Source organism: Cyclopterus lumpus, chromosome 2 (genome assembly GCF_009769545.1).
Source record: "Cyclopterus lumpus isolate fCycLum1 chromosome 2, fCycLum1.pri, whole genome shotgun sequence".
Lineage (NCBI taxonomy): Eukaryota > Metazoa > Chordata > Actinopteri > Perciformes > Cyclopteridae > Cyclopterus > Cyclopterus lumpus.
This window is the reverse complement of record NC_046967.1, coordinates 4,641,658-4,666,245: the sequence shown is the minus strand read 5'-3', so window position 1 is coordinate 4,666,245 and position 24,588 is coordinate 4,641,658. Positions and strand designations below refer to the sequence as shown.

The following is a 24,588-nucleotide window of genomic DNA, read 5'->3' as shown; positions in this document are numbered from 1 at the left end:
ATCATGCCGAGTACACTGGCCCGATTCCGGCGTCCGGCACTGCTGTCACTGGGCCGCAATCAAATATAACCTGGGCCAGCATCAGTACAAACCCGGCGCGGCAGAAGAAACGCGTTGGCCCGGGTCCGGTTTGCGACTCGGCTGAGACTCGGCATGAATGACGCCCCAGAATCGGGCCGAATACACTGGCCCAATTCCGGCGTCCGAAACTGCCGTCACTGGGCCATGATCGAAAATAAACGGGGCCATTATCGGCCCGAACCCGGCACGCCAGAATAAACACGTCAGGCCGGGTCCGGTTTGCGACTCTGCTGAGACTCAGCATGAATGACGCCCCAGAATCATGTACAAAAGAGTACACTGGCCCGATTCCGGCGGTTGACACTGCCGTCACTGGGCCGCAATCAAATATAACCTGGGCCAGCATCGGCACAAACCGTACTAGCTGGTTTCAACTCGAAAGGACCTGAACCTTAGTATAATTAAAACTAGCATTCATTGGGTACTATGCATAGTATATTCTCAGGCCGAGGTTTGCTAACTTGCTACAAGTGTGGTCAACAGTTGAATAAACACGGGTCAGGTGGACGAATTGAGCTTCTAAATGTGTTATCTCCCACCATATTTGAACAATGTAGTAATGCTGGTACTTACCACAAAGACGGAGGTCCGTGGAGGAAGAAAAGAAAGTGCGCGAACAAGGTCCGGTCGTTTCATACAAGCCCCCTAGTGGTTGCTTCTTTTACAACTAGTATTTAACACTTTTACACAGCCAGTTTAAACTACTATTTTTTATTGTGTAGGTTTATATGAGCGAGACAACTTTGAGGGATATCATAATGTTATTACATACATGTAATGTAATATGTATTATGTAATAACTATCAAAAGGAATGTGTGTGCCGTTCGTTCCCCCACGAGGTTGCAACACAACACGTGTCCGCTCTCACATTCCGATTATTTTACCCTGCATCAGCTAGTTCCAAAACGACAAGGCACAGTATGGATGTCAAAAAATGGTTGTATTATAAATAATAAACAATTTAAAAACAGTAATAAAAACTATGTCTACAATAACTGAATATATACAGAACAAATAGGCTACATATAAGTCTACAGTGTATTTATATTCCACAGGTTGAAATGTTTAAAGTGATTGAAGTGTGTTGTGGTCTACTGGGAGCTCAGCTGGTTGTGCAGTCTGACAGCAGCAGGAAGGAAGAAATTGTGGTACCTCTCCTGAAGGAGCTGTGCAGAGCTGCCAGAGTATCCTGCATGGGGTGGGAGGTGTTGTCCCTCAGGGATGATAGCTTAGCCATCATCCTCCTGTCTCCTACCACCTCCACCATATCCAGTTGACACCCCAGCACAGTCTCTTCCTGTCAGCTGTTGAGATGCTGCTGCTCCAGCAGACCACTCCCTAGAAGATGGCTGAGTCAAAGAAGGTCTTTAGGAGTGCAAGGAGCACTCCTGGAGACCATGTCTCCTCAGCAGATACAGTCCGCTCTGTCCCTTTTTGTAAAGTGCACGAGTGTGATCGGTCCAGTCCAGTTTATTGGTAAAGTAAACACAGGTGAGACATCTCACAATCTCAATGTCCATTCCCTGGATGTTCACTGGTTCCGGAGGAGAGCGTTTACCCCGGCGGAAATCCATCAACTGCTCTTTGGTTTTACCAGAGTTGATCTGGAGGCGGTTCCGCTGGCACCATCCTATGAAGTCCTGGTTCAGTTCTGTGTATTCCCTGTCGTCATCGGCGGAAATGAGGCAGATGATTGCAGAGTCGTCAGAGAACTTTTGTATGTGGCAGTTAGCAGAGTTGTGTCCTATGAAGTCCCAGGTTTATATGTTGAAGAGGAATGGAGCCAGAACAGTTTCTTGTGGGGCCCCTGTGCTGCAGGACACCAGGTCTGACTCACACCCGTTTCCACACATACTGTGGATGGTTGGTGAGGGGCTCCACCCCCGTCTGCTCCAGCTTGATGTCCCTCAGTAGCAAATGCTGGTTGCCGATAAACCCGGCTGCCAAGTCCCAGCCAGAATAGGCCCGTTTCTGTAATGCCAGATTTGGCCCAGATTCAGCAGCTATCAACGGGCCAGAGCCGGTTTCAGTGCTGGTTGCCGATAAACCCGGCTGCCATGTCCCTGCCAGAATAGGCCCGTTTCTGTAATGCCAGATTTGGCCCAGATTCAGCAGCTATCAACGGGCCAGAGCCGGTTTCAGTGCTGGTTGCCGATAAACCCGGCTGCCATGTCCCAGCCAGAATAGGCCCGTTTCTGTAATGCCAGATTTGGCCCAGATTGGGCCGCCATCAACAGGCCAGAGCCTGTTTCAGTGCTGGTTGCCGATAAACCCGGCTGCCATGTCCCAGCCAGAATAGGCCCGTTTCTGTAATGGCAGATTTGGCCCAGATTCAGCAGCTATCAACGGGCCAGAGCCGTTTCAGTGCTCGTTGCCGATAAACCCGGCTGCCATGTGTCAGCCAGAATAGGCCCGTTTCTGTAATGCCAGATTCGGCCCAGATTGGGCCGCCATCAACGGGCCAGAGCCTGTTTCAGTGCTGGTTGCCGATAAACTCGGCTGACACGTCCCAGCCAGAATAGACCCGTTTCTGTAATGCCAGATTTGGCCCAGATTCAGCAGCCATCAACGGGCCAGAGCCGTTTTAGTGCTGGTTGCCGGTAAACCCGGCTGCCATGTGTCAACCAGAATAGGGCCGTTTCTGTAATATCAACATCTGGGCCAGATATGGCAAAAATGAACTGGGCCAAAGTTGGCTCACATTTGGCCGCATCCAGCCGGAACACATGCGAGTCAGCCGACACTCAGCCACAACACGGCCGAGTCCGCTGGCTACCTGGGAGGGCTCTGTTAACGGAGGTGACGAGCCAGAGCCCAGTGTGTGGAGTGTGAGCTAACGCTACCAACGCAGCACTGAAGCCTCAAAGCTAAAGTGGCATCTCGTGGGAAAGTCGATGGGGAGAAAGTAAAATGGGCTCCAGATTGGTCCGTGTACGTTTTGTTCATTTGTTTTATGGTTCATTAAAAAAAACGATTTGTTCCATGAATTGTTCGCCTGTTGGGCGTCTTGTTGTGTGCGCAGGTTTACATACACATGATTACACATGATGTTTTTGCTTGTTCAACTGTAAGTGGATTTGATTTATTTATTCAATACAAATCAAACCAAGAGGGAGATCAATTAGTTAAACTTATTTGAATGGGCCCTGGGCCACTTTGTACTTGAAAAGTTGGGCCCCGAGGTCAAAAAGGTTAAGAACCCCTGGCCTATATGATCCTAATGCCCCTCCTTTTAATGCTTACAGCCTGTAGGATCTTTCTATATCAACCAACATCAGATTGACCAACCAGGAAGCCAACCAGAATCAGGTTTCTGTTAAACACTAGCTATGATTAAAAATAGTACCCCACATGAAAAATCTCTCAGATATTGGTATTTATTAATGAAAAATGTGTCACGTTTCACCAGTTAGGCAATAACAGAAGACTGGTGAAAATCTCTTGAAAGAACAAAACTATGAAACAAAGACTGCTATCTTCATGAGGTTTTTGGCAAAACAATATTTTATGTGAATCTGAAAAAAGATATTATATCTGAATTATATGCATTAATTAATTATATAGAAAACAGTGAACATCATTGGCAACCAATACAATGTTACAAAAAGAAAACAAGACATGAAGTCAACAGGAACTGAATCAGCAACCTGTATCGAGCATCGATTCATGTTCAGAATCAGCAGCAGCCTTTTTACGATCAGCCTCTCTGGCTCCATCTGCTGGTGGTGGTGCTTCCTGTGACTTCACCTTGAACACGTCCCACCTCTCAGGAAAGATACCCTTGTTAAACAGGAGTGAGGCCACATATGAAACCACCAAGATGGAGGCCAGAGCAGACAGCATGCAGATGGACTTGAAAGGAAAGCGCTGAACATAAACACCGTTCTCTAAAGTGCATCCTGGGAAATGTAGGATCACAGGCAGGCCAAACAACGGCTCTCCACACAAAACTCTCATCACCACTCCAACAACATAGCCTGCAGCAGCCCCATAACCGTTGGAAACCCTGATGAAGAGGACGCAGACCAGCTGGGGGAAAATAATGGTGTAAGTCAGGTCTGAGCCCAGGATCCAGAAAATCATGACACTGTAGTCCAGAGAGGTGAGGGATGTTCCCACAAGTCCTGCAGCCACTATGGAGACACGAATCACCCACTGCAGCTCTTTATCGGATGCCTAAAAGCAAAAACCATGGAAAACTTAAATATTTAATCTTGCGGAAGTGAATAAATGCAAAGCAGTAAAACAACAAACACAGACCCAGTGAAGAGGTGAGGAAAGCATATAAAGAACATGCTCCTGTTCCCTACTGCACCTGACTCCTGATGGTCTGGTAGATGGTGGTGGTGAAGATGGTGGTTGCAGACAAAAGGAAAGAGTCAGCTGATGACATCGCAGCAGCAGCAACAGCTCCAATGCCAAAGGCAGAAATGTAGGTTGGGGTTAAATTCTGAAGGGTGATGGGCAACACCATGGCTGCCTCCCCTCGCTCGTATGGAGAAGGAGAGCCATATGAGGTGGAGTTCCAGTCTGAAACACAGGAGGCAGAACAGACAACAATGAATGCTGATTCACCTTCCTGATGAGTACCAACAGGTAAAGAGTAGAGATTACCTGTTGAAGCTGCTACGGCTCCAATCAGCACAGATGGGATTCCTACAATGATTACTGCTCCTGCTGCTATGAAACAGATGATCCTGGCTGTAGACGTGGAGCTGGAGGACAGTGTCCTCTGATGGAAATCCTGAATGGCCACATTTCCAAAAGTCTATAAAAAAAATATATATATATATATATATATATATATATATATATAAAGTGAGCCAAACCAAGTCCTCCTTTATGTTGCTGATACTGACAGAAATTATGCAAAACAATGTCATTGAATTTCAAAATTGCACTTAACTATGGCAAATAGTGACGTTCATCATAATGAAGCTTCAGATAACTGAGCTTACTTTAAGCCTCATGTGAAGATGGAATTTCCAATAACAGTTAGCCTAAATACTAAACCATCATACTGTAATGTTATTGATATTACCATCAGTAGAAAATGATCAATCCATCTCCAGACTTCATCAGACTCAAGCTGGCCAAGCCAGGAGCCCTGTTGTGTGTGGTTGAATGCTGTTTCAGTGATGTCAGTATAAACGTTACTGGTCAGAACGAAAGGGACACACAGCCACTGTGGAAAGAGGAAATTACTCAAGAGGGTCTAAATAAAGAAGAAAACATAATCTTGAACGTTCATTGAGTATAAAACGTACCAAGCTCAGAAACACCAGTGAGATCTGGATGACGTCAGTGTAAGCCACTGAGTAGAGACCTCCAAGAACAGTGTAGATGATCACCACCACAGCAGAGATCCAGACGCAAACACTGAAGGGCAGATCTATAACTACACTCATGGTGGCTCCTGTACAAACACAGACAGCACACACAATGGAGGAAAAACATGATGAGGAAAAACGATGTGGGGGTCAGAGAATGAGCGTTACTTTGAGTGTACTTGTACACGTGTACCCAAGGCAATCAGTAATGGAGGAATCCAGAAAACTTCAGTTATGAGAGGAATGATGGCAAGAACCGCAGTCAGTTTGTTTCCATACTTCCTCTGAAAGGGATCCATCATACTGATGTAATGGTTCTCCCTCATTGGCTTTGCAAAGAACAGTCCACCTTTGAAAGGGATGAAAAAGAAGGGAACACTTTTTATTATTTGGCTCTGTGGCCACGCCCAGTCTTCATAGTGTTGGTACAGATACAGGGTGTGTCTCAAAGTGCTAACAGAAGGTTGTTTTAAGGTAAAATCAAAGGGACTCACCGATGATAAAGGAAATGGAAATTTGCAGAGGAACAAGGGCCCAGATTAGACCTCTGGTGGGGTCATAGACAGACTCTGCAATACCAATGATGAAGGCACCTCCAACCCAAGTAGCTGCAGTAGAAAAAATACACACACACAGATGTATAATCAGAATCAGCTTCATTGGCCATGTATGCATAGGCATATAAGGAATTTGACTAAGTCTTTTCAGAAATAGAAAAAAAAACAGGACAACAAAGTAGAACAGAGGTAAGCATAACATTTAACTATGGACAATATATATATATATATATATATATATATATATATATATATATATATGAACCTAAAACACAACATCAATGACAATGAAATAGAGGTAATAGGGCAACATGGAGGTAATAGTGCAGTATGATATTCATTGTTCATCAGAATAAAAGCCAGTGGAAAGAAGCTGTTGTGGGCGTCTGGTGGTTTTGGCGTACAGCGCTCTGCAGGGCAGACAAGAGGTGAGGAGTTGGAACTGGTTTTGTCCAGTGTGTGGTGTGTCTGTAGTGATTCCTGCCCGTTTCCTCACTCTAGAGATGTACAAGGCCTGGATGGAGAGCAGGCTGGCACCAATGATCTTCTCTGCAGACCTGACAGTCCGTTGTAGTCTGTTCCTTTTACTGTTTGGTGGTCGATCCAAACGAGGCAGTGATGAATGTGCAGAGAACAGACTGGATGTTAGAGGAGTGAATCAGCAGCTCATGAGGCAGGTTGAACTCCCTTAGCTGGCGCAGACAGAACATCCTCTGCTGGTACCATTTTCAAGATGGTATAGATGTTGGAGGCCCACTTTAAGTCCTGAGAGATTGTGGATCCCGGAAACCTGAAGGTCTCCAGAGCAGCAACAGTGCTGTTCTTGCGTATGTCCCACGGGAGTCGAGGTGTTGCAGCACGGAGTGCATGTTTGGGAGAGATGCCAGGGAAGTTGGCAATGTTTGGGAGAGGTGCCATGCAGTTGGCGGTTTTCAGCCCTTATTTTTTGGTAATTTGACAATATGTCACATTTCCTTGAGAGTATGACTGTTGGTAGTTGTAATTGGTTGAGGTAAAAATACAGAATTGTAATATCATTAATAGTTTGAAAAAAAAGAAGCTAATATGCAAACGCAGATTGTAAATATGGATAGGATGGATTGTAATGTTTAGAATGATAACCCATAATAACCCCAAAACAGAAAAAGTACCAGGGAGCGTTGTATCGAGGCTGCCATCTTGATCTTATTTTTTTCATAATTAGGGTTGTATCAATAATTTACAGTATATTCATTTAAATGGTTGTGATTAGAGAAACGTCAATTTCAGGAAATAAACATAATTATTATTATGTGACATGAACATATGTAAACTCAAATTGTGTATCTGACCAATTTACTAAAACCTGAAAATAGAAAACAAACTAGAGATCATACAAATGCATTAAAACTAATAAATAAGTAAAACGACTCAGACATGATCAAAAAGTGTAATTGAAATGATCAAACCAAAACTCACCAGTCATCGTGAAGACTCCCACTACCAAGCTGACACTCCGGTTCGCCAAAAAAGAAACCTCCAGCCGTCCACCTTGTGTGTTTTTCTCCATCTTCTTAGACTTTACAGAGGCCCAGATGCCGATTCCCAACACAAGCAGGAAGAATGCTATCATCATTATCAGACCTGGTATATTGAGAGCCATCGTGGATTAAACCTACAGCGGAGACAGTCGGTCTACTTCTCCTGCGAGGTGCTTAATTGCAGATCCACTATAATATGACTTGCCTTCGGTGACGTCAGTCGGTTATGGATGAGTTCAGACTTGTAAAGAAGGTACACGGTGTTCCGACTACGTGTTGACATCGTGTTGGTGTTGGTTTCAAACAAGTGTCCACAGATTCCGTCATTCCACATACAAAAAACATACTGTTGGAAAACTTATTTTCAGGGCCTACAGTTGATGTACGGGCTCTATCACTTCGTCGAAGCTCTTCAGACTGTAACACTTGTTGTACAACGCTAGACTCATCTGTCTGCTCTGTCTCTGCTACTTGTTCTACGAGTGATCCCTCATATTGACTCTCTTTACTTGTTTGTGACATTTTAAATTATTTGAAAGTAACCTGTACACAATCAAGTTGTCTTAAATAAGCAGTGCAGTTTACAACAAACAACATTCTACAAAAATACTCAAATCTAAAACTTCACTCCAAATGTCAGCTTTCTTAAATGCACACAAACCAAAAAAATCTCTTTTCTTAAGGAAATCAATTACCTATTTTCAATGAAATAATGAATGATCACTAAATCACTTACATTAATGCCCCTTAATATCTTGTTAAACACTGTTATGTTATTTGGCTACACACAGCACCTTGCAGTCCATTATATTTTCCAATCCTTGTGTCACCTTTCAGAACACAAACTTAAGTGTCTGACTTACGAACGTCTTCATGAAAAAACGAGTGGAACTTGTGTGTCCTTTAACAGTGGCTTATCTGTGACTCCGTCTTGACGAGCTGTCTTGCATGAGCAGGTCCGGGGAATCATGCAGGTCCGAGTTCGACTATCACTCCCTCCAGGAAATACACGACACCTCTGTTCTTTAGTTGTTACTGATGGATTTATTTGTCTCGGAACACTTCTGTCAACACCACCGTCATCAATCCACCGTCGAACTGTATAAATACATTTCAACACACGTTGGCGTTCACATTACACGGAAACAGTTTGCACGTAAATATGCGTGACGAAACATTAACACAAAGAACGTACCTCGCTGGCTGCACACAACCAAGAGGGAAATGGGCCAACTTAGAAAACAATAATCTTTAAGATTCTTCAACACTTTGTTGTCACTTCTATAGCTTAACTTCTTTAACTTAAATAGTTCCTATCAACATAATCAACATTCAAGAAAAAAATTGTACAAATAATAATATGTAAACAAGCCTATTAAATAATAAACATAAATAATATTTATGGCAGTTAAATCGACCTTTCCCTCGGCTTCTCGACATTGCGTGAAGTGAATCTTAAGAGACAGGTTTAGGTCACAAATAGCTTGATTTAATTAATAAAATATGTTGATTTTGACAGTGCACATGTATGGTTGGTTGCTCTTGCTCTCATTGTTATGATCAATGCACCGTTTGGCCAACCTCTTGGTCGTATACACCGATGGAATTTTGTGATAGTCCAGCTGGAGCATCTTGCTCATCATCCTGACGAATCTCTGTCATGGTTGGCCTGTATTCTCCCACGAAAGAAATCAGAGTCTTTTCGAATTGATCCAGATTTTTCTTTGGGCTTATCACATGAGTCCTTGCTTCTTCAATGTCTTTTTCTCCCCATGGGCGAAAAACCAGCATGGGAACCTCATGTCCGGCTACCTCCATCATGGGCATTATCTCCACATGTGGTTCGGCTTGCGGTTCCTCCTGCCGGTCTGCTTCGGGCCCAGAGAGGAGTTTGTAGGAGGCCAGATCTGCTTCCAGATTAGCTCTCCGTGTGAGGAGTGGGGGCTTGTCTTTTCCCTTGGGCTGGGGTCCGGATGGCTAATGTGCGAGCCAGCAAGTTACAGCCCTTCGAAGTGTCTGTTTCCATCGCAAAATGCTCTCTCACCGGGCGGGATTCTTTTCCCCAAATGCAGGATTGGAGCGGCAATCTCGAACTCCGTCTGAGGACAGCCTCTCACCTTCCGCGAGGAATCAACTATTCTCTTTGCGCATCTGTCGTCCAACGAAGTCCCAATCACACGTCCAATCCCATCCTCATCGCCAATTGTGATAGACATTAACCTTTCCACTGTCCCTTAGAGAAAACAAGTGTAATGTCCAAATACTTAAAAGTCTTAAAGTATTTATTAAACAGAAACTTGGAATAATTCAATTGAATGACCAGAGCTCCATCCCACAAATGGTTAAGAGGTCTGACCCAGACATATTCTTATACAGTCATGTTATTGATCAAGTGTTTGCCCCTCATCCCTCCCCGTCTCTTGCTCCTTACTCCTTCTCACGGCATCCATGTGAACAGGTTCTGCCTGCTTTCCCAGATGGTGTTGTAGCGCATTCCTGAGAGCTGATAGATAAAGAGAGACACAATATACAAGAGGACTATACAATAATAAGATGAGCTGAACTCTGTTCCCAGAGTTTAGTAACAGTCACATTAAGGAAAAACGATAAATTTTCCACTACAGTTCGCACCTACACATGCAAGCAGAGAACACGGAGGTGGCCCATGGTGCTCTGGCACAATGTGCTGGATGTTGCCACCCTCAATGCCTACACCAACTGCACTGCACAACACCCTGAGTGCATGGGTGGTGTGACCAATGCACGGCGCCTATTCATCAAAGGAGCTGGCCAAAGAGCTTGTCATGCCACATATGAAGAGGCGCATGGAGGGCACGGCCCACCTCCAAACACACATATTATAGAGGTAATGAGAAGATGTCGGTTAAAAAATAAACGCTGACACCACCCAGCCACATGAGGACATCAGAGAGGAGGGCCAATATTGTATGGTGTATTGTTGTGTGAGTGTGACAAAGTAACAAATAAACATTTCAAATATTACATGTGTAATTCTTTGGTCCAAATCACTGCTAAAATAATATTTTTTAACAAAGTCATTATTATAGTAGGTTTTATTTAAGTTATCACACTCCCCAAAAATAACCTTTCACAGGAAAAAAAGGGAAGAAACCTTCAGGAGAGCAACAGAGGACGATCCCTCTCCCCAGATGGACAGATGCAATAGATGTCATGTGTACAGAATGAACAGCATTACAAAGTTACATAAACACATTACATGAATATGACAATGTATGAATGGAACTCCTCCTATGAATCGCCACCTTAACGTGGTGGAGGAGTTTGAGTGGCTCAGTGATCCTGGGAGCTATGTTGTCCGGGGCGTCAGCCCCTGGTAGGGTCTCCCAAGGCAAACAGGTCTCGGGGGAGAGCCCAGACTAAGAGCGGTTCAATAAACCCTGATGAATAGCAGCCCACGGATTGTAGCCACCTTGCCCGGACAAGGGAAACCGGGGCACCCTCCCGGAGCCAGACCCAGGAGGGGAGCTCGTCGGCGAGCGTCTGGTGGCCGGGCTTTCACCCATGGGGCCCGGTCGGGCTCAGCCCGAAAGAACAACATGGAGCAGCTGTCACCCTGTGGACCCACCACCCGCAGGGTGAATTATCGGGGTCGGGTGCTATGCAGACCGGGCGGCGGGCCAGGCGGGAGACCTGGGCGGGCCGATCGCCGGCAGCATAGACTAGCTCTAGGGACGTGGAACGTCACCTCACTAGCGGGGAAAGAGCCGGAGCTGGTGCAGGAGGTGGAGCGGTACCAGCTAGATATAGTTGGGCTCACCTCCACGCACAGCATGGGCTCTGGAACCAAGCTCCTGGAGAAGGGTTGGACTTTGTCCTTTTCTGGAGTTGCCCAGGGTGAGAGGCGCCGGGCGGGAGTGGGGATACTCACGAGCCCCCGGCTGAGCGCCGCTGTGTTGGAGTTTTCCCCGGGGAACGAGAGGGTCGCCTCCCTGCGCCTACGGGTTGCGGGGAGTAAGGCTCTGACTGTTGTTTGTGCTTATGCACCGAACAGCATTTCGGAGTATCCGGCCTTCTTGGAGTCGGTGGGAGGGGTCCTGGAAAGGGCGCCGCCTGCCGACTCCATAGTTCTCCTGGGAGACTTCAACGCTCACGTGGGCAATGACAGAGAAACCTGGCGGGGCGTGATTGGGAGGAACGGCTTGCCCGATCTGAACCCGAATGGTGTTTTGTTGTTGGACTTCTGTGCTAGCCACAGTTTGTCCATAACGAACACCATGTTCGAACATAAGGTGGCTCATAAGTGTACCTGGTACCAGAACACCTTAGGCCGGAGATCAATGATCGACTTTGTAATCGTATCATCTGATCTGCGGCCGTATGTCTTGGACACTCGGGTGAAGAGAGGAGCAGAGCTGTCAACTGATCACCACCTGGTGGTGAGTTGGATCAGATGGCGGGGGACTCGGCTAGAGAGACCTGGCAAGCCCAAACGTGTAGTGAGGGTGAACTGGGAACGTCTGGCAGAGGATCCTGTCCGGGAGGTCTTCAACTCCCACCTCCGGAAGAACTTCTCACAAATCCCGAGGGAGGCTGGGGACATGGAATCCGAGTGGACCTTGTTCAAAGCCTCTATTGTGGACGCGGCTGCTCGGGGCTGTGGCCGGAAGGTCATCGGTGCCTGTCGTGGCGGCAACCCTAGAACCCGGTGGTGGACACCGGGGGTGAGGGTGGCCGTCAAACTGAAGAAGGAGGCCTTTCGGGCCTGGCTGGCCCAGGGGTCTCCTGAAGCAGCTGACGGGTACCGGCGGGCCAAAAGGGCTGCAGCGACGATGGTCGCGGAGGCTAAAACTCGGGCATGGGAGGAGTTCGGGGAGGCCATGGAGAAGGACTTTCGGTTGGCCTCAAGGAAGTTCTGGCAAACCATCCGACGGCTCAGGAAGGGAAAGCAGGGTCTACCCCAGGCTGTTTTCAGCAGGGGGGGGGAACTGCTGACCCGGACTGGGGACATCGTCGGGCGGTGGAAAGAGCACTTTGAGGAACTCCTAAACCCGGCCAACATGTCCCCCGGAGAGGGGGCAGCGCCGGAAGACTTTGGGGTGGATTCACCCATATCCCTGGCAGAGGTCGCTAAGGTAGTCAAAAAGCTCCTTGGTGGCAAGGCGCCAGGGGTGGATGAGATCCGCCCTGAGATGCTGAAAGCGCTGGACATTGTTGGGCTGTCTTGGTTGACACGCCTTTTCAGTGTCGCATGGGGGTCGGGAACAGTGCCCATGGACTGGCAGACCGGGGTGGTGGTTCCCATCTTCAAGAAGGGGGACCGGAGAGTGTGCTCGAACTATCGTGGTATCACACTGCTCAGCCTCCCGGGAAAAGCTTATGCCAGGGTGCTGGAGAGGAGGCTCCGACCGCTTGTCGAACCTCAGATTCAGGACGAACAGTGCGGATTCCGTCCCGGTCGTGGAACAGTGGACCAGCTCTTTACCCTCGCAAGATTACTGGAGGGGTCCTGGGAGTTTGCCCAACCAGTTTACATGTGCTTTGTAGACCTGGAGAAGGCTTTCGACCGGGTCCCTCGGGGGTTTTTGTGGGGGGTGCTGCGGGAGTATGGGGTGCCGGACCCGTTGGCACGGGCCATCCGGTCTCTGTATGCCTGCAGTAGGAGCTGTGTTCGTCTCCTCGGTAGTAAGTCAGACACGTTCCCGGTGGGTGTTGGCCTCCGCCAGGGCTGCCCTTTATCACCGGTCCTGTTCGTGACCTTCATGGACAGGATATCTAGGCGCAGCCAGGGGGCGGAGAGGATCCGGTTCGGGAGTCTCGGGATCGCCTCTCTGCTGTTTGCGGATGATGTGGTCCTGTTTGCCTCCTCGGACCGTGACCTCCAGCATTCACTGGGGCGTTTTGCAGCCGAGTGCGAAGCGGCAGGGATGAGAGTTAGCACCTCCAAATCTGAGGCCATGGTGCTCTGCCGGAAACCGGCGGATTGCTCCCTCCAGGTGGGGGCAAACTGCCTACCCCAAGCGAAGGAGTTCAAGTATCTCGGGGTCTTGTTCACGAGTGAGGGTAAGGTGGAGCGGGAGATCGATAGGCGGATCGGTGCGGCTGCAGCAGTAAAACAGGCGCTGTACCGGTCCGTCTTAGTGAAGAGGGAGCTGAGCCGGAAGGCAAAGCTCTCCATTTACTGGTCGGTCTACGTTCCAACCCTCACCTATGGTCACGAACTCTGGGTCGTGACCGAAAGAACGAGATCTCGGATACAAGCGGCCGAAATGAGCTTCCTCCGTAGGGTGGCCGGGCTCAGCCTTAGAGATAGGGTAAGGAGCTCGGACATCAGGGGGGAGCTTGGAGTCGAGTCGCTGCTCCTTCGTGTCGAAAGGAGTCAGCTGAGGTGGTTCGGGCATCTAGTTAGGATGCCTCCTGGACGCCTCCCATTAGAGGTTTTCCGGGCACGTCCAACTGGTAGGAGGCCCCGGGGAAGACCGAGGACACGCTGGAGGGATTATATCTCCCGGCTGGCCTTGGAACGCCTCGGGATCCCCCAGAATGAGCTGGAAAGTGCTGCGGGTGAGAGGGAAGCCTGGGTCGGCCTGCTGAACCTGCTGCCACCGCGACCCGACCCCGGATAAGCGGGTGATAATGGATGGATGGATGGATGAATGGAACTCCAATCCATGAAACAGAAGGAGGTAGAGAGGAGGGGGGGTAGGGCGCATCAGCAGGGCTAACACGGGAGGCCGGCTCACCAGGCACAGCCAGGTCCAATGGACCCTCTGAGACGTGAAGTCACAAAGACTCTGGGGAGGAAGCAGAGTTAATAAGGTGCAATGGAGAGATGTAAATTCATCCATAAGGAGAGAGAGAAGAGGAGATAGGTGCTCAGTGTATCCTAAAACATCCCCCAGCAGCCTATAAGCCTATAGCAGCATATCTAGGGGCTAGACCAGGGCAAACCTGATTCAGCCCTAACTATAAGCACTATCAAACAGGAAAGTCTGAAGTCTATTCTTAAATGAGGTGACTGAAAGTGGAAGCTGGTTCCATAAGAGAGGAGCTTGATAACTGAAGGCTCAGTTGTGCATGAAATAACATTGTAGGTCAATGCGTCATTTTTGACCCATGCTGTGCCTTAGAAGGTGTTTACATAGCTTGTGTATCAAAGGGTTAAAACCCAAACAAGACAAAAGGCTCTTCCTAACAAAATAGGACCCGCCGTGAAGTTTGCACCGAGATGTTTACAAATTGTCTGCAATACGTTCACATTTTTTGACCTCATATGCATGTGCTGACCTTATGTTACAACCCAGCTTGAAGGCTGCAACATGAAGGGAGACCAGACGAGTGTAAAAGTATTAAAATAGAAATTAATTTAAAGGATGTACAATTACCAACTTTTATAGACTTATATTAATATTTCTGTGGTTGTGGGTCCTGATACACAGGGTTCACCTGATCAATTGCTTGCTCAAATGTAGGCAGCTCAGAATTATGTGGAGTAAGCCTTTGGTCTGGATATAACTCATTTTCATCATAGACTTGAAGCCTTGCTCTGGCTGCTTCCAGTCTTTTTAGCTCCTCTAAACGTCCAAGCTCTCTTTTCAAGTCTTCTACAGACTTTTGCCAACCACCATCGTGCTTGGATGGTGGTTGCTTAACTGTTGTTACTGTATGCTGGTTGATTTTTCTCAATCAAACGTCAAATTAGTGATTGCAATGACGCAGCTCGCCAGGGTAAGGAAGCAGATTCTCTGCAACCACAAGAACTATTTGAATATTTTTGGTGTTATAATAAATGCAACACTTGAGAGATTTGGCCAGATTTGTAGATATCAGTATTTATGTTACTGGTTAAGAGTAAATGAAGATGGCACACATCAAAAATGAAGATACAAATAAAAAGCACTTTCAGGATGATTATCTCTTTGGAATGATGCAGCTGCTGTTAAGGTTGGATTTAGGCAGGACCCAAGTGCAGACACGGGAATCCTGGGCACAAGGAACCGAGGTTAGTCACAAAGTCAAGCTGAAGTAAATCACAAAAGTACTCTTTGGCAACGAGTGAGAAGGAAGCCGGAGTATTTCACTGGATGGGTCTGATGAACAGGATTGCAGGCAGGTGTTGGAGAAGAGCCCAGTTGTCGGTTGATGGGAGCAGTGCCCATGCCACACAAACAGGTTTTAGTGCAGACCAGTCTGGTAAACATCTCCAAATTGTGCGTGTTAAAGGAGCCCAGTCTAGTACTTCGGCGACTTATGTGTTTTTCCCAAGGATTAATCTGACTGATGCGCTCTTGTTCAGCCTCCAACTGCGCGTCATTTTCGCTTCGCTGACACCACCCACAGACACATTTGATATGTATAAATATATTGTGTTTATTCTCTTTGCCGAGGTATGCCAAGATATCGGTGTAAACAGCTAACACTCGTAATCCCAGAGAGGTCAAAACCGTTTGCTCTTTCATTATATGATTGACTATATAGGCAAGCACAGGACCATACAGCGCCACCCAGTGTACATATAGTTACATTTTCATTATCACATTTTGCTCTTACAGTGCGTTTTGGATTTGTGTCTGCCATTTCGAATTTCTCATGTACCACGCTATGTATTTCACTTGTATATCACTAATGGTGTTCAATACACCGAAATACAGCAGTAACATACACTACATGAACCAAAATAAAGCTTTGTGCCCTCAAATCAACATGCAATATTTGCGCATTATCGAATTTTTCCATTAAGTTGACGATAGGCTCGTTCGAGATGAACTGCGCCTCTCCTGGAAGTAGACAGGCAGCAGCAGCAGCAGGGGGCATTGACAAAGAATGGCGTTCAAGTTGGACAGTTTTCAGCTGCCTTCAAAGAATACACAGGTAGTCAAAGAATCAGTTACTTCCTGTTCGTTCCCATCTGTAGGCGACTTGTAGTTTACAGAAGTCTTTCGGATTTATTCATATGTGTTTGTAAATATATATTTATGTAGAAATGTGCGTGTAGCTGCTTCCTTTGTTCTTTTCATGTCTGCCAGTGAAACTTTGCTGCTTTTTTTAAACATGTGTTATAGAATAAGTTTTATTATTATCAATCACACAAGATTTGTCTTCAGATTAAACCTGAGACTAATAGTCAACAATCGAGCTTTGAGTATGTTGAAAATAATAAAGACGTCTGGGAAAGGTAGTTATAATAAAACATGTTTATTTAAGTAAAGACTAGTTTGTGATACAGAGTATGGTTCTCAGCTGAAGTCGGATAGGCTTCAGTGGTCCACAGTCTGCCAGCAGTTCTCCGTCTACACTTATGAGCCGAGCCTGCAGACGGTTCATACAATTTCAGGTAAAAGGAGTGACTTCACCCCATTGGTCAAGAATACAGCGAATACATTGGTGCATATTTCGCACATAGGCAAGTCGCCTACCAGAGAGGAGGAAATGGAACTGGTTTCCGGTTGGTGCACAGGCATGTCCACGATCTCTTGGCATGTGATCCCCGTCTCCGCCTCTCAGGTGAGTTTGATTTAAACAAATATCCCAGTAGTTTTCCACTCGTCTACAACCATTCAGTAGCAGTGCGATCCATTTCATAGTTTACAATCATGGTGGTACAATGAGGTATTACACTGAATGCATTTCTTTAATGAGCAAGCTTAATGACCTGAGTGTTAAAGTTTGTTGATAATACTCAATTATTACAGCTACACATAAAATAAGATTTTTCTACAACAAGTGGTGTTTGCTGTCAAATCTAAGAGCCAATCAGCTCTCTGACGTGACAGCCAGGCGTTTCCCATCATGCACTGGGCCACGCAGTCGGTGGAGAGCATATGCGGCCACCTCACTCTTGTGAGATTACCGTTGATTACGTGTGCATGAGGTCAGAGAAAGTCAGACACAAATCCGACCTATATATATCTATACTTTAAGCCTCACGTGAAGATCAAATTTCCAATAACAGTGTTAAGGTGGCCAGGTTTTGGACACAGAGGCAGAGGCTGAGACAGGAGTTAAAGTCAGAGGTGTATTGGAAATGTCCAATAACGTAAGCAGGCAGGTAAGCAGGCAGGCAGGCAGAACTATGGAGCTGGAGTCTGGGCAATAATCCAGCTGCTGGTCCTGAGCAAGAAGACAGGCACGGTTAGGACAGGAGATCAACAGGATGTTTTCAGAACCTAAATAGTTACGTCTAAGCGGCAGCTAGAACTGAGTCTATAGTCTGGCGCAGACTGAGAGCAGGAGTGGAGCTTTTGAAGGCAGCTGGTCAATCAAACCAGCACACCAGGTTCACATCAGCAATTAGCCACGCCACCTACACACCTAGAGAGAGGGAGAAAGAGAGAGCCTAGTAGACAGGTGAGGAGGAGGGCATGACAAACAGTTAGCCTAAACACCTTAAAAAGCCACATTATAAATCTTTATACTGTAATTTTATTCATGTTACCAAAATGATCAATCCATCTCCAGACTTCATCAGATTCAAGCTGGCCAAGCCAGGAGCCCAGTTGTGTGTGTGGTTGAATGCTGTTTCAGTGATGTCAGTATAAACGTTACTGGTCAGAATGAAAGGGACACACAGCCACTGTGGAAAGAGGAAATTACTCACGAGGGTCTAAATAAAAGAAGAATACATAATCTTGAACGTTCATGGAGTATAAAACGTACCAAGCTCAGAAACACCAGTGAGATCTGGATGACGTCAGTGCAAGCCACTGAGTAGAGACCGCCAAGAACAGTGTAGATGATCACCACCACAGCAGAGATCCAGACGCAAACACTGAAGGGCAGATCTATAACTACACTCATGGTGGCTCCTGTACAAACACAGACAGCACACACAATGGAGGAAAAACGATGTGGGGGTCAGAGAGTGAGCGTTACTTTGAATGTACTTGTACATGTGTAACCAAGGAAATCAGTAACGGAGGAATCCAGACAACTTCCGTTATGAGAGGAATGATGGCAAGAACCGCAGTCAGTTTGTTTCCATACTTCCTCTGAAAGGGATCCATCATACTGATGTAATGGTTCTCCCTCATTGGCTTTGCAAAGAACAGTCCACCTTTGAAAGGGATGAAAAAGAAGGGAACACTTTTTATTATTTGGCTCTGTGGCCACGCCCAGTCTCCATAGTGTTGGTACAGATACAGGGTGTGTCTCAAAGTGCTAACAGAAGGTTGTTTTAAGGTAAAGTCAAAGGGACTCACCGATGATGAAGGAAATGGAAATTTGCAGAGGAACAAGGGCCCATATTAGACCTCTGGTGGGGTCATAGACAGACTCTGCAATACCAATGATGAAGGCACCTCCAACCCAAGTAGCTGCAGTAGAAAAAATACACACACACAGATGTATAATCAGAATCAGCTTCATTGGCCATGTATGCATAGGCATATAAGGAATTTGACTAAGTCTTTTCAGAAATAGAACAGGAAACAGGACAACAAGGTAGAACAGAGGTAAGCATAACATTTAACTATGGACAATATATATATATATATGAACATAAAACACAACATCAATGACAATGAAATAGAGGTAATAGGGCAACGTGGAGGTAATAGTGAAGTATGACATTCATTGTTCATCAGAATAAAAGCCAGTGGAAAGAAGCTGTTGTGGGCGTCTGGTGGTTTTGGCGTACAGCGCTCTGCAGCGCAGACAAGAGGTGAGGAGTTGGAACTGGTTTTGTCCAGTGTGTGTTGTGTCTGTAGTGATTCCTGCCCGTTTCCTCACTCTGGAGATGTACAAGGCCTGGATGGAGAGCAGGCTGGAACCAATGATCTTCTCTGCAGACCTGACAGTCCGTTGTAGTCTGTTCCTTTTACTGTTTGGTGGTCGATCCAAACGAGGCAGTGATGAATGTGCAGAGAACAGACTGGATGTTAGAGGAGTGAATCAGCAGCTCATGAGGCACGTTGAACTCCCTTAGCTGGCGCAGACAGAACATCCTCTGCTGGTGCCATTTTCAAGATGGTGTAGATGTTGGAGGCCCACTTTAAGTCCTGAGAGATTGTGGATCCCGGAAACCTGAAGGTCTCCAGACCAGCAACAGTGCTGTTCTTGCGTATGTCCCACGGGAGTCGAGGTGTTGCAGCACGGAGTGCATGTTTGGGAGAGATGCGAGGGAAGTTGGCAATGTTTGGGAGGGGTGCAAGGGCCGTTGACAATGTTTGGGAGAGGTTCCAGGGCCGTTGACAATGAGAGGTGTCACTGCAGTTGGCGGTTTTCAGCCCTTATTTTTTGGTAATTTTACAATATGTCAAATGTCCTTGAGAGTATGACGGTTGGTAGTTGTAATTGTTTGCTAAAAATGCAGAATTGTAATATCATTATTAGTTTGAAAAAAACTACGCTATTATGCAAATGCAGATTGTAAATATGGATACGATGCATTGTAATGTTTAGATTGATAACCCATAATAACCCAATAATTAATAAATTACAGTATATTCATTTAAATGGTTCTGATTAAAGAAATGTCCAACCAGTATTTCAGGAAATAAACATTATTGTTATTTGACTCGAACATACGTAATCTCAAATGTTGTATCTGACCAATTTACTGAAACCTGAAAATAGAAAAAAAGACTAGAGATCATACAAATGTATTAAAACAAATAAATAAGTAAAACCACTAATGAGATGATCAATAAGTGTATTTGAAATGATCAAACCAAAACTCACCAGTCATCGTGAAGACTCCCACTACCAAGCTGACACTCCGGTTTGCCAAAAAAGAAACCTCGAGCCATCCACCTTGTGTGTTTTTCTCCATCTTCTTAGACTTTAAAGAGGCCCATATGCCGATTCCCAACACAAGCAGGTAGAATGCTATCAGCATTATCAGACCTGGTATATTGAGAGCCATCGTGGATTAAACCTACAGCGAAGACAGTCGGTCTACTTCTCATGCAAGGTGCTTAATTGCAGATCCCCTGTGAGCATGAAAGTCATTAAATTATATTTAATTAGTCAAACTGGCTTAAAACAACCACAGCTCCTTGAAAGGTATCGTTTATGCCTACAGCGGTCTGAATAATAATACTAATATTATTCGCATCCAGCACAACTCCAAAGTGTGTCCGCTGTTCCTGGGACACGATTCTTTATAGCCTATTTTCACCGTGGGCCTCTTCAGCATCATGGTTTCCCTCAATGGGCCGGTTGTAACACTGTATACATGTAACTACTCCCTAAAATGTTGTCAATTAACTTGTAGCAGAAAGGGAGACTCTTTTGACAGCAAAAGAGCGTGGAGCCAAGTAGGGGTCAAATGAGAACACCTGTGAGCTGGGGGAAGGGGGGAAAACACACACACACACATAGACACTGAACTGGACTTTCCTGAACTATCCAAAGACACTCCCTCATGGAATTCAACTCTGAGTCGGATTCAACAGACCTACAATACCTCCCTTCCCAACACATTCACTGATCGCTGGTGGTGTCCTGATGTTCCTGAACGCATGGCTCTCTCTCTTCCGGTAAGCGTATTGCATCACTTCCGGTTGCCAGCTTAGCAGCTCGCGATGTCTTCCTCTCCCTCTCCCGCTCCCTCTTGCTCAGAGTGTCTCATGTATAGCTATTCCTCTGCCTCCCTTAATGATAACGGTACATGCAACAAGTGTAGTTAATTTGCTAGGTTGGAGGCAGTTCTAAGTGGGTTAGATGCACGGTTCTGCACCATCGAAGCTCAGACAGTTACGCTAGTTAGCCCGCCTCCCCCCATAGCCGGCGCGGAGCCTTTAGCGTTAGCCTCTGTTAGCTGTCCCCCGGCAGCCCCCGAGCAGCCGGATGGCTGGGTGACTTTTCGAAGGGGTTTTAAGTCTAAACAGAAGCTCACTGAGCACTACCAACCTCTTCACGTTTCGAACCAGTTTTCCCCACTCAGCGACGCACCCGCTGAGAAACCCACACTGGTTATAGGTAGCTCCATAGTCAGAAACGTGAAGATTGGGAAGCCAGGGACCAAAGTCATATGCATCCCGGGGGCCAGAGCGGGCGACATTGAATCTTGTTTAAAACAGCTGGCTAAAGATGAGCGTAGTTACAGTAAGATTATAATACACGCCGGTGGCAATGACTCCCGACTGCGGCGGTCGGAGGTCACTAAAATTAATGTGGAATCGGTGTGTGCTTATGCCAAGACAATGTCGGACACCGTAGTTTTCTCTCACCCTCTCCCCAATCTGATCAATGATGACATGTATTATTATGTCGTCATTCAACCGCTGGTTGTCCAGGTGGTGCCCAGCAAACAATGTGAGTTCAGATCAGGAAGCAGAAGCAGAGTTGTAGTCTTCCACCCTTCTCTGCACTTCCATTCGAGCAGTTACCCACCCTTAACCTTAACTCTATAGAGACTGTGTCTGTCCCACGGCCACTTAAATTAATTAAATCAAAAGTAACCAGAAGAGGAGTCATACTACATAACCTCATACAGGTTAACATCACTACTGCAACAGTGCAACAAAACAGGATAATTAAATGTCGACTCCTAAATATTAGATCTCTGTCATCTAAAGCTGTATTAGCAAATGATTTAATATCTGACAATCACATTGATTTATTGTGTCTTACTGAAACCTGGCTGAGCAATGAAGAATATGTCAGCCTAAATGAATCAACTCCTCCAAGTCATATTAATACTCACATTCCTCGAGGCACCAGCCGAGGAGGTGGAGTAGCAGCCATCTTTGACTCAAGCCTATTAATGAATCCATCCATCCATTTTCAATACCGCTTATCCTCATTAGGGTCGCGGGGGCGCTGGAGCCTATCCCAGCTGACATAGGGCGAAGGCAGGGGACACCCTGGACAGGCCACCAGGTCCATATTCAGAATCTTTATCTGAATTTTCAGAGTTTTTATCAAGTTTAGTCCTTAAAACTGATAAGGTTATTATTGTAGGAGATTTTAATATTAATGTGGATATTGATAATGATTGCCTTAGTGCTGCATTTATCTAATTTTTGGACTCGATTGGCTTCTGTCAGAGAGTACAGAAACCCACTCACTGCTTTGGCGACACCCTCGACCTTGTTCTTGCATATGGCATTGACATTGAGCATTTGGAGGTCTTCCCACAGAACCCTCTTCTGTCAGACCATTACCTCATAACTTTTGAGTTTATACTCCCGGAGTGTACACCGTTAGTCAAAAGTTTCTACACCAGATGTCTAACTGACAGTGCTGTAGCTAAATTTAAAGAAGCGATTCCTTCTGCATTTGATTCAATACCACGTCTCAATGTGACGGAGGACTCCTGTGCTAACTTTAGTCCGTCCTAGATTGATCATCTTGTCGATAGTGCTACATGCTCACTGAGAATGACACTAGACTCGATAGCCCCAATGAAGAAAAAGACAGTGAGGCAAAGGAGGTTTGCTCCTCAGATCCGCGACCTAAAGCAAACTTCACGAAAGCTCGAAAGCATATGGCGTTCCACCAATCTGGAAGAATCACGCTTAGTTTGGCGAGACAGCCTTAAAACATATACAAAGGCTCTCCGTAATGCCAGAGCAGCCTATTACTCATCAGTAATAGAGAAAAATAAGAACAACCCCAGGGTTCTCTTTAGCACTGTAGCCAGGCTGACAGAGAGTCACAGCTCTGTGGAGCCGTGTATTCCTATAGACCTCAGTAGTAATGACTTCATGAACTTCTTCAATGAAAAGATTTTAACTATTAGAGACAAGATTGATGATCTCTTGCCTTCAACTACTGCCGATCTGTCATGAAGAGGAGTTGCCTTGGAAACGGCTGTATGCCCTGGTGTATATTTGGATAGCTTTTCTCCCATTAACCTAGACCAATTGTCCTCAACGGTTTCTACTTCTAAACCGTCTACCTGTCTCTTAGACCCCATCCCAACGAGGCTGCTTAAAGATTTGTTGCCTTTAATTGGCACCTCTCTGTTGGATATTGTTAATGTGTCTTTGCTAACAGGCCATGTACCACATTCCTTCAAAGTAGCTGTAATTAAACCCTCTCCTAAAAAAAGCCCACTCTTAATCCAGAGGTGTTGGCTAACTACAGACCGATCTCTAACCTTCCCTTCCTCTCTAAGATCCTTGAGAAAGTAGTCGCAAATCAGTTGTGTGACTTTCTACATCAGAATAGTTCATTTGAGGAGTTTCAGTCAGGATTTAGAAAACACCACAGCAAAGAGACAGCACTGGTGAAAATTAAAAATGACCTCCTAATTGCATCAGATAAAGGACTCATCTCCGTACGGGTATTATTAGACCTTAGTGCTGCGTCCGACACCATTGATCATGACATCCTATTACAGAGACTGGATCAGTCGATTGGCATTTCAGGTGCCGCACTAAGTTGGTTTAAATCCTATTCATCAGATCGATCTCAATTTGTATTTGTAAATGATGAAGTCTCAATGACCACCAGTTATTCACGGAGTTCCACAAGGTTCTGTGCTTGGACCAATTTTATTTACCTTATATATGCTTCCTTTGGGCAATATTATAAGGAAACTCTGCATACACTTTCATTGCTATGCAGACGATACTCAATTATATCTATCGATCAAACCAGAGGAGACCAACCAGCTCTCTGCTCTAATAAGTCTCATAAATCCCTCCAGTTGATCCAGAATGCTGCAGCTCGTGTACTCACAAAAACTAAGAAAAGAGATCACATTACTCCTGTATTAGCTGCTCTGCACTGGCTCCCTGTAAAATCAAGAATCACATTTAAAATTCTTCTCCTCACCTACAAAGCCTTGATTGGTGATGCACCATCATATCTTAAGGAGCTTGTAGTACCATATTGCCCCACTAGAGAGCTGCGCTCACTAAATGCAGTAGTATGGGAGCAAGAGCCTTTAGTTATCAAGCTCCTCTTTTATGGAACCAGCTTCTACTTTCAGTCCGGGAGGCAGACACAGTCACCTCATTTAAAAGAATAGACTTCAGACTTTCCTGTTTGACAGTGCTTATAGTTAGGGCTGAATCAGGTTTGCCCTGGTCGAGCCCCTTGATATGCTGTTATAGGCTTATAGGCTGCTGGGGGATGTTTTAGGATACACTGAGCACCTATCTCCTCTTCTCTCTCTCCTTATGGATGAATTTACATCTCTCCATTGCACCTTATTAACTCTGCTTCCT

At 45.9% G+C, this 24,588-nt stretch overlaps 1 protein-coding gene and 1 long non-coding RNA gene across 2 annotated transcripts; both read right to left on the bottom strand.

Moving 5' to 3' along the window:
* Positions 1–3,720: 3,720 nt before the first annotated feature.
* LOC117743843 (high affinity choline transporter 1-like) lies at positions 3,721–7,683 on the bottom strand. The gene is made up of 8 exons (XM_034551738.1): positions 7,428–7,683; positions 5,907–6,020; positions 5,606–5,761; positions 5,350–5,498; positions 5,124–5,267; positions 4,697–4,850; positions 4,398–4,612; positions 3,721–4,258 (listed from the first exon to the last, which is right to left on the bottom strand). Exons 1-8 carry the CDS (start codon positions 7,609–7,611, stop codon positions 3,722–3,724), a joined length of 1,653 nt encoding a protein of 550 aa, XP_034407629.1. The 5' UTR covers positions 7,612–7,683; the 3' UTR covers position 3,721.
* A 10,707-nt stretch (positions 7,684–18,390) lies between these two features.
* LOC117743864 lies at positions 18,391–20,205 on the bottom strand. The gene is made up of 3 exons (XR_004611133.1): positions 20,147–20,205; positions 18,667–18,780; positions 18,391–18,521 (listed from the first exon to the last, which is right to left on the bottom strand). It is a non-coding gene; the product is annotated as an uncharacterized LOC117743864 (long non-coding RNA).
* Positions 20,206–24,588: the final 4,383 nt, after the last annotated feature.

Coding starts and splice junctions, on each gene's coding strand:
- LOC117743843 (XM_034551738.1), bottom strand. CDS start 7,611: ATGGCTCTCAATATACCAGGTCTGATAATGATGATAGCATTCTTCCTG. Junction 5,762..5,906: donor TTCCATTTCCTTTATCATCG/GTGAGTCCCTTT, acceptor TCCCTTTCAAAG/GTGGACTGTTCTTTGCAAAG. Junction 5,499..5,605: donor TCCATTACTGATTGCCTTGG/GTACACGTGTAC, acceptor GTGTTTGTACAG/GAGCCACCATGAGTGTAGTT.